This window comes from Saccostrea cucullata, unplaced genomic scaffold (genome assembly GCF_032062105.1).
Source record: "Saccostrea cucullata isolate Sc308-1 unplaced genomic scaffold, CSIRO_AGI_Scuc_v1 ctg12547, whole genome shotgun sequence".
Taxonomy (NCBI): Eukaryota; Metazoa; Mollusca; class Bivalvia; order Ostreida; family Ostreidae; genus Saccostrea; species Saccostrea cuccullata.
In genome coordinates, this window is record NW_026921303.1 from 6,706 (window position 1) to 18,751 (window position 12,046).

General features: G+C 33.7%; 2 protein-coding genes across 2 annotated transcripts; one reads left to right on the forward strand and one right to left on the reverse strand.

Annotated features, from left to right (window-relative positions):
- Window positions 1–1,699: 1,699 nt before the first annotated feature.
- On the reverse strand, window positions 1,700–11,059 carry LOC134259678 (short-chain dehydrogenase/reductase family 42E member 1-like). Its single transcript, XM_062742274.1, has 11 exons — window positions 11,010–11,059; window positions 10,594–10,763; window positions 9,934–10,029; window positions 9,497–9,554; window positions 9,174–9,289; window positions 8,343–8,486; window positions 6,247–6,381; window positions 5,868–5,933; window positions 5,477–5,540; window positions 2,101–2,174; window positions 1,700–1,948 (listed from the first exon to the last, which is right to left on the reverse strand). The coding sequence occupies exons 2-11, from the start codon at window positions 10,759–10,761 to the stop codon at window positions 1,718–1,720; spliced, it is 1,152 nt and encodes a 383-aa protein (XP_062598258.1). The 5' UTR covers window positions 10,762–10,763; window positions 11,010–11,059; the 3' UTR covers window positions 1,700–1,717.
- A 190-nt stretch (window positions 11,060–11,249) lies between these two features.
- Window positions 11,250–11,989, forward strand: LOC134259677 (sperm-tail PG-rich repeat-containing protein 2-like; the record flags this gene model as incomplete). Its single annotated transcript, XM_062742273.1, has 3 exons — window positions 11,250–11,309; window positions 11,590–11,719; window positions 11,868–11,989. Coding segments are annotated over exons 2-3 (234 nt in total), but the record flags the coding sequence as incomplete, so codon positions are not given.
- Between the last annotated feature and the right edge of the window lie 57 nt (window positions 11,990–12,046).

Here is a 12,046-nt window from a genome sequence, read left to right on the forward strand (position 1 = left end):
CGTAGATGCAAGATGCGATTTCCTTACGTTAACATGCGAGATCATTATGGAGACATGCAAGATATCTATGTCAACACACAAGTTAATTATGTTGACATGCAAGTTATTTATGTGAACATACAAGTAAACTATGTTAACATGCAGGATACTTATGTTAACATGCGAGATAATTATGTAGACATGCTACTTAATAATGTCAACAGGCAACTTAGTTATGTCAACATGCGAGTTATATTTTTCATACAAGATATTTATGTCAACATGTATGATAATAAGCTGCATATTATCTTACATGGTAACATAATTATCTTGCATGCTGACATATAAAAGTCGCATAACATAAATAAGTCACATGTCGACATAATTAACTTGCATGTTGACTTAAATAAGTCGCATGTTGAATAATTATCTTGCAGGTTGACATAAATAAGTTGCATGTCTTCAAAATTATGTTGCATGTCTACATAATTATGTTGCATCTTGTATCTAAAATGTCAGATACTGTCATTAGAAAGTAAATTTACCCATATTTAAATTACATTTGTTTATAAGATTGGTAACTTGCATGTCAACATAAATAACTTGCATGTTGACGTATTAATATGTTGCATGGCTACATAATTATGTTGCATGTGAACATAATTTATCTTGCATGAAGGGGCAGAAATATGTCACCATAGTTTTCACTTTCTTTGCTTTGGCAATATTAGATTCATTGCTTTTGAAATCTTGGACAGCTGTTTTTAAATAAATTGAGCTCGTAAAATCCCATGTCATGTCATTAGATATTTGCTCGCTTGTTTAGTGAAAAGGTATTCTACGCTGCATACGACAGCTCCAGAAGTGATTGAATGCATGAGTTTTTTTATTGACACGGTAGTTTTTGGATACTATCTTCCAACGATCTGCTAGCAATGTAGTTTTTAGAGCTCATCTTCAAAGGATCTGCTGACATGGTCGTTTTTGAAGATCATCTTTAAAGGATCTGCTAGCATGGTAGTTTTTGGAGATCATCTTCAAAGGATCTGCTGATATGGTAGTTTTTTGGAGATCATCTTCGAAGAATCTGCTTGCATGGTAGTTTTTGAAGATCATCTCCAAAGGATTTGATGGAATCCTGGCCCCTGATACTCATCTGATCTGCCAACTGCTCTATGACACTAGAACCCCTGACCCAGAGGTCAAGAAATTAAAATTCTAGGGAAGAATTTTCTTCACATCATGAACATACACTTATTTTATCTTCTAATCATACAGGGGCAGGAGTCAACTATCCAATTATAATACATTTTCATTCTAGGATCAATAGAGCACCCTCATAATTAACACAGTCAGAACCACTCACCAGGTGGATAGGGGGGAGGGGGGGGCATGAAATTCACAATTTTGGAAGAACCATCCTTGTTTGTCATTACTTTATATGCAGTTATTCTGTTTACTTAATACCCAGTAGCAGAGGAGAAATGCATTTTCATGAGATGACTATGGGCCTTCTAGGTCACCTGAGGATCATGCAAAAATGTTCAAACAATTGAATTTTAGTTTGTGTTTAAAATGAGAGGCCATGAAATTCATAATTTTAAAATACATGTAGGCACCATTGCTCATCATAACTATAGACTTAGTATGCTTAGTCTGAAAACTTAGTACCCAGAGACAGAGCAGAGGAAGAAAGAAAAATGCATTTCCAACCATTGAATAAATTTCATACTCTAATTTATTTTACTCCTGGCAACCAAGATAAAACAAAAGAAGCAAATATCACAGCTATGATGAGGTTGACAAAATAGTACATAAGGGCTGACTGTTTTCTCTTTCTCTTTTTGAATCCCTTTTGAACATATTCCTCTAAAACATCAGATATTTCATTCTGAATTGTTGGCTGGTATCCTAAATCTCTAGATGCTTTTTCTATGCTGAAGTAGTGTGTGACACCGGATTTGTACACCTGGAAGCAAGAAAAAATATACAGACATGCATAATAAAACAATTAAAATCCTTTTTTGGGAATTATCAAAATGTATTTCTCTACAAAGTAGAACAAGCTTATTGTTAAAGCTGAACACGTTTACAAGAGCATAGCACAAAAACCAATCTTACCTCTGTTCTTGTTAGAATGGGTTGAAAGTTATAAACTCTTCCTACGAAAAAGTGTATCCACTCAATGATAAAAGCTGAAACAACAACATAATTGACTTAAACAATGAAACCTTCATCAGTAAACAGAATTTAAATGAACAAAATTGAGAATTTAAATGAACAAATTTATACTTTCAATTTCATTAACAAAACAAGAGGCCCAGGGGCCACATGGCTCACCTGAGCAATTTGCTAGGAAAAAGAACATATAAGGTCAGAACTGAAAGTTTACCGAGTTGGGGAGGGGGGGGGGGAAGGGCTTGTATTTTAACCTCCCAGGGGGTCATGGTTTGAACAAACTTGAATCTACACTACCTGAGAATGATTCCATATAAATATCACTAAGCATGGATTTGAAGTACTTGAAAAGAGGATTTTAAAAGGTTTCGCTATATATACCTATGTTAAACTTTGATCAGCCATTTTGGCCCCACCCTACCCCAGGGGTCATGATTTGGACAAACTTGAATCTACACTACCTAAAGTATATTTCACACGAGTTTAATCTTTCCTGTCTCAATGGTTCTTGAGAAGAAGATTTTTAAGATTTTTCCTATATATACTGAGACTCAAAAGAAACGCAACATCCTACTTTAGAATGAAAAATTATGTAAAGTAAAAAATTTGTATCTTAAAATTATGGACATCTTCAATTTGGTAAATATCTTTAATTTAATGGTTGAACGATTTTCATACCATAACCGGAAGTTTAGTTTGAGTCTGCTTAACAGAAATCAAAAATTTCATATTCAATAAAAACTTTTGGCAACATAATGGAGTTTTAAGGGTTTGAACTGTTTATCTTAAGTAATGCAGCACTATTTCAAAAAATTAAATCTCCTTTCGTTTCCCGTGACGATGCTAAGGCCTCTTGAAAATGGCTTAAGTACGCATTTTCATTGCTCTAGCTGAAAAATCTCAAAATAAAGGTGATGGAAAGTTGATGATGCAAAAATGCACTACATTGGGCCTCTATGGGCTCTTACGCATCATATGCATAAATGATAGTCCTTGGACTGGAAGTGCAAGGGTTACTACAATGCGCTAAGGTAGAGAAAATTCGACCTAGTCATCTGAAAAACAGGCATTTAAAAATGGCAAAGAATAATTCCTTCGCTCAGATCTTGATATTGATTAACCTATGTATCGTAAAAATAAAGCTGCAGTTGTTGTTTAGGACAGTCTTGCACGTTGTAATTCAATAGCTGGGAGGGGGTGTTTTAACAGTCATATGTTACTTAGTAAAGTTAAAAAATAAACATTTAAAATTTTTATCAAATCTCTGATGTTCTGAAAAGTTAGTTTAGCCTTACTGCATTCTTTTTTGAAAATCATTAGATAAAAAATTCAAACATTTGAAGATTACTGCTTGTTGCGTTTCTTTTGCGTGTCAGTATATAATTCCTAGTATGTAAAACTTTGATCGGCCAATTTGGCCCCACCCTACCCCTGGGGGTTATGATTTGAACAAACTTGAATCTACACTACCTGAGGATGATTCCATATGAGTTTCATTTTTCCTAGCCAAGTGGTTCTTGAGAAGAAGATTTTTAAAGATTTTTCCTATACATTCCTATGTAAAACTTTGATCGGCCATTTAGGCCCCACCCTAGCCCCAGGGGTCATGATTTGAACAAAATTGAATCTACACTACCTGAGGATGATTCAACGTGAATTTCATCTTTCCTGGCCCAGTGGATCTTGAGAAGAAGATTTTTTAAAAATGCCATTAAGGACAAGTCTCATTTAAGGCTTATCTGTGGTCCCCGGTTACTCATCAAATTTCGAACATTTATCAAAGGCTTTAAAAATTAAATATTATTAATAACTAATGTCTTTATTATTTGAATCTTCATCTAAAAATGTTAAATAATTGATATACACAGCATAAGAAGCTGCGTTTTGAAGTTGGGGTCCTTTGATTTTCATGAATATCAAAAGAAATCACTGATGGGTACACACTTTCAAGCTTTCATAAACACTGAGCACAGATTTGTTCAGAGTCGAGTTTGATATATATTGTGTATATTATATTTTTAAAGCTTGAGTAAAAATATCTTTGTTGAACAACCTTGTGCTGTATGTTTTCTAATTAAAAGTATTGTGATTTTGAACCTCATCGCTGTCTTCATTTACATGCGATTAACCTCTTTATGACCTGTTTCGAACCACAACAATTCACGTGGATTTGTGTCGTTACAGGTAAATGCCTACAGTAAACGTGCTAGCAAGCACTCGGTTGGAATGTACTCAGTCGAACATGTATCGGTCAGCATATGGACTTGTTTGGTTAATCTTGCTAAAGTGCTTCATTCACATTGCTAGAGTTTTCTGCACAAAAAAATTGTATTTGTTGTTGATTGTGAATCTTGAACATATAATTCATCTTTGAAAGGAAAATTTTATGTATCACGGGTATTCTTTTTATAGTATCGAATCTAAATGTCTCCGCCCATTTACATGTAACAGAAAAACCGTAGTCTGATGGAGGGGAAAAGTTCCGGCACTTTTTAGTGCGATAGGTGTTAAAAATTGGCATGTATTTTTTGATATGTTTAATAATTCATTATTAATGCACAACGATTTTATTAGAAATACTTTGTTATACACAAACAAAATACCCATTGCTACTATCTGTCCAGTAAACCAAGGGTGTAAAAAGGGACCACGTTACTATACTTAAGTGGAATACTCCTTTTTCTCTAATTCATAATTATCTCCCCTTGGAAAAGGGCATGGCCCTTCATTTGAACAAACTTCACCCAAGGATACTTTGTAGCAAGTTTGGTTAAATTAGCCCAGTGGTTCTTAAGAAGAAGATGAAAATGTGAAAAGTTTACAACGACGACGACAATAACGAAGACAACAGACAAAGGACAATTTTTGATCAGAAAAGCTCACTTGAGCCTTTGGCTCAGGTGAGCTAATAATACATTTAAATGTACACAAAACAAATGATAACATTAACTTCAACAAATGACCAAAATTTAACAAATGGAGTGACACACAAAGACTTTCATTTATACCACAAAATAATAAATTGTAATCTAAATGTTTAACGACATCAAAAACATGCATTTAAAGATACAGTTAACCAACTTTTATCTGCAAACAAAAAATATCCGAGTTTTGCATCTACTTTAAGTCAATAATATTTATCTCCATAAACCATTAATTTTGCTTCAAATTTGTAGAGTATGTTTCTTAAGTCGTGAAAATTAATTGTCATGGATTGATTTCTAACTGACAAATCACAAAAAAAAAGATACCGAAAACAATAGTTAGTTAACCATAAAGGAAAGATCCACCCAAGCTGTACAATAAACAATTTTCTTACCTACTGCATAGACTAAAGACACAGGTACAGATACTCTGGGTAGTGAGTAACCCAGTCCCTCCAGCTGAAAATACGGAATTAAAATGATTTAAATCCAACTGACTTAAAAAAAAAATACAGTCAAACTTCATTGTCTAGAACCTGAAGGGGCTGTGAAAAAACTTCCAGATATCTGAGGATTAGAGGAGTGTAAAATACTTAAAGAATATGTGTTTGGGACTTCCACATTCCTTCGACATATTCATATGGTATAGATATCCGAGTTCAAAATACTGAAGTTCAACTGTACCACCATCAGGATAAACTTTATACAGAAGTTATTACAGTATTATGAAACTTTTTTTCAATTTTGCATTCTATATACATTTTTTACATTCAAAACATAACTTACCAGGGGCCTGAAGAATTCAAAAGTATTGACAGGAGCACCATCTGACAAAAAGTAGGCCTGGCCTGCCTGTAAAAAAACAAAATCAAAAATCAATGCATAACGTGCATTGTACACTGTATACACAGGTGCTTATGCATTCACATGCTTTCAAATACAGTATACAGGGTTATTTACGCCTCGTGTTATTTTCGCCCCTTTACACTTGGTAACAATTTTGCCCCATTTTAAACTCACCCTGTCACAGTTCTGTTTAAGAATTTATACTGTGTTCTTTGAATTTGCCCCCATTTTAAATTTGCTCACTTGTGACAAGGGCGACAGGGGCGAAATTTTCCCTGTGTACAGTATTTCAAGATGAAAGAAAAGGCCAGTTTCATACAGCTACACATTTCTTCGACTCCATTAATGCCTGTCCTGCAAGAATATGGCCCTGAACAAGGTTGTCTACATGGAGAAAATCTTGTAAAGAATCTTGACCAAACAGGGCCTTCATAGCTCCCATCTGTACTGTGTTCTGAAAAAAAACAAACAAAAAACAAAAGTTACTAAATCTAAAATTATTTTCTTGTGGTAAATAACATATTTTATACTAGAGGGGAACATTACATTCAGCAAATTAAAAAAAAAAATCAAGTTTACTCCTTCCACATAAAGTTTCTAAATACATTCTTGTCAAAACGAATATTAAGAACTGTTATTTAACCATGTAAATGTGTATGCACTACATACATGTAATACCTCTCCTCCATTAACCTGTGTTTTGCAAACCTGTTGAGAGCAATCAGGGTTTTCCTTTTTTAAGGTCTTCCGTCTTAACGGAAGACCTTGTAGCGATTCTATTGTTTCTTATTATTATTATTATTATTATTTTTCTGAAGCGATTTCTCAAAGACTACTGGATGGAATTGCATGAAATTTTCAGGACAGATGTGTTGTTAAATTGATTTGATACATCTGAGAGATTTTTTGGAAATTCGCTTCCGGTGCCAAGTTATGGACCTTTTTCTGATTTTTAAAATGACATTTTGTCTACGGATTTTCTCAAGAACGGTAAAAGATATCAATGTGAAACTTTCAGAGATCATAGATGAAGATAAATTCTATCCAGGACGCGACATTTCGTTTGTCGTCATTACTTCCGGTCGCCACTGGAAGCCAATTTAAAAAGTCCAATTTTTCAACTTTTTTTGTTTTTCAATATTTTTCGTTTATTTTTGGTTTGTTAATAGAGACCTTTCTTATAATGCTTACTATATAATTTGTTTAAATATTGATAGATCTAAACTCTAGATATTAGCATTTAAAAATCTTAAGCATTCCAAAATGGCCGCTCTGTCTGTAAAGTCCAACATTTCGCAATAGGGGTTTAAGGAGGCATCTGAGCGTTTGCTTAAACGAAAGTAACACAAGGACAAATGAAATATAAACTAAAGGAGTACTTGGCACGTCGTAGTTACGTTGCAATTCTGTGTCAAACTAAGTTCTTCTTAAACGTCTTCTATGATTGATTTTGGTTGGTTCTTAAAGTAGAAAAAGAAAAGACTGAATGCGCAAATGAAATTCGATACCTAATATCTTCTGATTGCACCACGGAAAAGCAGATCTCAAATCATTGTTACAAGTAATATTTTTTTCAAAAAAGAATATCAATGAATACAGTAAGAAAAAAACTTACCCAATTTTTCCCCATGCACACTTGTGCCATATTAAACTAATAGAAAAGACAAAATAAAATAACCATATTTTTAGAAGATCGCTTAACAGCGTTTATATTAACATTATTGTCTCAAAGATCTTATTCAAGTTATTGAGCACAAACGGTATCCAATGCCTTGACCGTCGTAAGGTGAACCATTCTTTTCGGCGAAACATTTGAATCTCTTCATGAATCGGGATAGTTGACTTTGGCGATAAACATGAAATTTCAAAAAAAAAAGAAGTTAAAATTCATAGCCGCTTCATTGTTTTAGTGGTACTTGCCTAATGCTATATGGAGTTTGTGAAATGTATTAAATATACTTTCTAATCATAAAATTTTAGGCTATATGAACGTTTTTTTTATTTCATTGAAGCTATCACACCTATCAAATAGAACATTACCAAGAAAAGACGCGAAGATTTACTCATGGCGTTTGGCGTGAAATTATGAATAGTGATTTAGCCTTTCATAATTCTAAGACAAAAGCACTTTATACAGAGGTACTGTATATACAAGAAGATTCAGAGAAGAGGTCCCAATAGCGTACGTTATATTTAGCGCGTTGGATTTCATTCTGGCGACTTGGATTCAATCCCCCTCTGTGCAATATTTTCAGCTAGATTCTAGGGTTTTTTTTCCGAATCGGACGGAAGACCTCTCGTTGCTCGCAACGAGATCGTATCTAGTTCTTTCTTTTTTTTTTAGCAGAAAGGTGCCCAACTTCTAAATATGTAATTGTTATGCATGGAAAATGTACAAATTTTATTCTCACGCACCACTGTTCTTGGTATATGACGAAGTTCCCCCACCCCATATACCCCTGCCAGCCTGAGAGCACAGGTATGGAGAACTCCTGGATCATTGGCGGCCAATACCTTTTGTTCTGCTATACTTTTGGTTCTTGAATAATGGTCAGGATGCTACAGTGAAATAAAGAAAGTAATACAATAGTTTTCAAAAACAAAGTTAAATTTATTTGGATTCCACAGGGATTTCCTATTAGTGGTATCTTTAAAACATGGGGACTTAAGGCTTGAATTAGTACAGTATATGACATGGATGATAGTCAAGCTTGTACCAGGTACATCTCTGATTTTGCCTATATTAAAAATCGGGGTTCTCCATTAACTTTAATTCTGCTGTGGAAAACAAGCATGAAATACCCTTTTACTCATGACATTAATGACATTTAACTGTGATACTTGTAAAAAATCTAAAAAGTTTCAAGGAGAACCCTGAATATTGTATGCAAAAGTGTACTTAAAAAGCATGTAGGCTTCAAATAAAAGTGGCTCTGACGCAGACAATAATACATTAATTCATAACACCCAGTGATTGTGCTCAATTTTGAATATATCAATATCAATTTACATACAAGTACAGTATACAGTATCTCACATCATACTGTAAAATCACATATTTTTGTTGGGTCAAATTTTCGTGGTTTGAGTAAAAACTATTGGTTTGTGGGGATTTGAAACCATGGATGAAGAATTGTTGAGTAGTTATATATGTAACATTTACATTTCGTGGTGTACATGAATTTTCGTGGTAAATTAAACCCCCATGAAAATTTGTGATTTCACAGTAATAATAAAAAACCCTACTTTGTTAAGAGGTAGGTAAGGGAGGGATTCATCCCCATCGCAAATTTCCTGGCCCCCAAAGATGACATTGTATGTGCTGGTGTAGACAAGTCTCTTTATCTTGTGCTTCAGGCATGCTGAAATAAAATTGATTAACTGTGAGGTCAGTGAACTATTTTCAAGCTTTTTCAGAGAAAAATGGACAGTCTTAATTAGTAAGCCTTTCAAACTGGGAACTGAAAAAACAATTTCAGACCTTTTTATGCATCACACAGACATTCAGTACAAAAAAAATAAAAAATGCATCCTATGGAATCAAATCTTAAATCATCTTAAAATGTTACCTTTGATAACATTTTCTGTTCCTCCTACATTTACAGCTTCTATTACTTTGGTATTCAACTGAAAAAAAAATTTCCAAACATAATATTTCATAATATTCCATTTGATTATACAGTGGACCTTCAGATATCCGGACGCCAGATATCCGGATGCTTCAGTATCCGGACGATTTTTCATTGGAACGAAATTTTTAAATGCTATTTTGTCTTGTTTAACTGGTGATTCAGATATCCAGATGCTTCACATATCCGGACAAATGGACTGGGAACCAAAGCGTCCGGATAATTGAGGGTCCACTGTATTTTCTTTTTTCGTTGTGAGGCTAACACGATCTTCATACTTGTTTACCCACAAAGTATATTTGTACATTTATAATACTTTATGAATGAATTTATTTATTAAGATATTTAAGTCAGAGGTAACAGATAAAATACCTTACTTGTTCCCTCCCAGACATTCCATAGGAGGCCATGTGGTACACACAATCTGCTCCTTTTAATGCTTTGTCCACTTCATGCCCTTGAGCTATATTGCACTGTTAATGTTAATTATAACTTAATGAAAAACTTTGAGAACCAAGTTTTATTAATATTATATTTGAAAAATTGTTTCCAAAATGCTACTTTGAATAAGCTAGGAATTCATGCCTTGATTTTGGTAATTAAATCTTGATATTTTTTTCAATGAAATTCAAGGAGACTAAAAAATTTTCGTCTGGCATCTCTACAAATTTTTTTTAGTCAATTGGAATCTTGCTGAAGTTAGATTATCTTGAAGATAAATGTTCTAAGATTTTAATTACAGCTCTGGCACCAGGATCCTGAAACAAACTTGGACTTAAGTCAAATTTTCAAAAAGCTACAAAATCCTCATTTGTTCTTGAATTAATCTTTAAATTTGCAGATAAGAAAACTTTTGTGGAGCAATTTTGAAAATTTATTGATTTTTGTATGCTTGACTTCTACATGCTTTTAGTACAACATGAAAATTTTGACTTAATCTTAAGATGTTTCATATTATCTCTGGGCCAGATATCTGCAAATATTATATGAACTTAGGCAGTGTATGACGGACATCTACAGTAAAATTTCTATGTAACCTGAATAAATGACATGTTTTTCTCCAGTGGCCACCTTGGTTTGATGATGTCTACTAGGATAACTTTCTTTCCATTCTGGGCCAACTTTTTACCAAGGTTGAACCCCGGGTATCCTCCACCCCCTGTGACCAAATGCACCGAATCTGGTTCAGAAGTAGAACCTGACATCTCTAAAAAAAGATATTGAGAATTAAAGTTTAAAACAGGAAATCCAAATAAATCCAAAGATAGATTTCTAATATTCATTCTTATTTCATGTTCAGCAGAATTTTGAGAACAATACTTCTCAAAATTACTCAATATAATTTCTAAGGAAATAAAACAAAAAGATCCTACATATAAATACATAGAACAACACCCATGCCATTCGAATGAGTGCTGACATAACTCTAATTCAACGTATTCATGATATATACCTTCAAAGCTCAACTTCGAATATTGTGTAACAAAGCACCCGGCTGGGGTCAGAGGTCAACTGCCGAAAAAGTAAACATAACATTTTACGGCATACATTTAAATGTGTAAATTTCGTGTCTTTTGGATTTTTACATTTAATCTTCTACTAATAAAACTAAAATAATTTTCATTGCAAATATGTTTATTATAATTTGACTAAAAGTAAACCTTAGGAAGCATATATTACGACAGTCGTACGCTACTTTCCGCCATATTGTTCCATAGCAACACAGTAAATGGTGGACTTCTCTCAATTTTTGGTAAATATTGACAATTTACGCAATTTTACACATTGCTTGCTCCCAAATAATTGATACACAGAAGGCAGAAATATCGTAACTTGGATTTAATGAGTTTTAAATGCATGAAATTTCATCACTTGTTCTATTCTTCTAACAATAAGCAGTTAACCTCTAATTCAAGAATGATAACAACTCCGACTCTTTAAGTCTTTTAGTAGACTTCATCACTACAAAATCATTTACTGTTTTGATTATTATAGATTTTTAAAAAGTAGATTGTGTTCAAATCTTATTATAGTTGAGGAAGTGAAACACCATGTATGACAGAGCTCCTAGAGATCTGGTGAAGACATATGGATCCACTCCAGGAAATGTGGGACCAGGGTCATATGATGCTAGTGCCCTGGCCAGAGCTAAACTCAAGGCTGGTATGTGCAATGTTCCGCTGTCTTTTGAAGGTGGCTGAATTCTCTCAAAATAACATTTGAAGCTTTATTGTAATGACAATCTTTGTATTGTTGAATTTGTTTACCATACATTAAATTTATCTAAGTAAATGCATGATCTATTTTCCAGATGGATATGCCCCTTTCTTGTCTATGACAAGTCGAGAAACATTCCTAAATGTTAGTGATCAGGTTGTTGCAGCCCCTGGACCAGGTCATTATGATCCTCAAAATGCTCAAGATTTTGTTCCTGTAAGTATCATAATGTTGTTCAACAAATACTGAAATTTTAAGTCATACTTGTATACT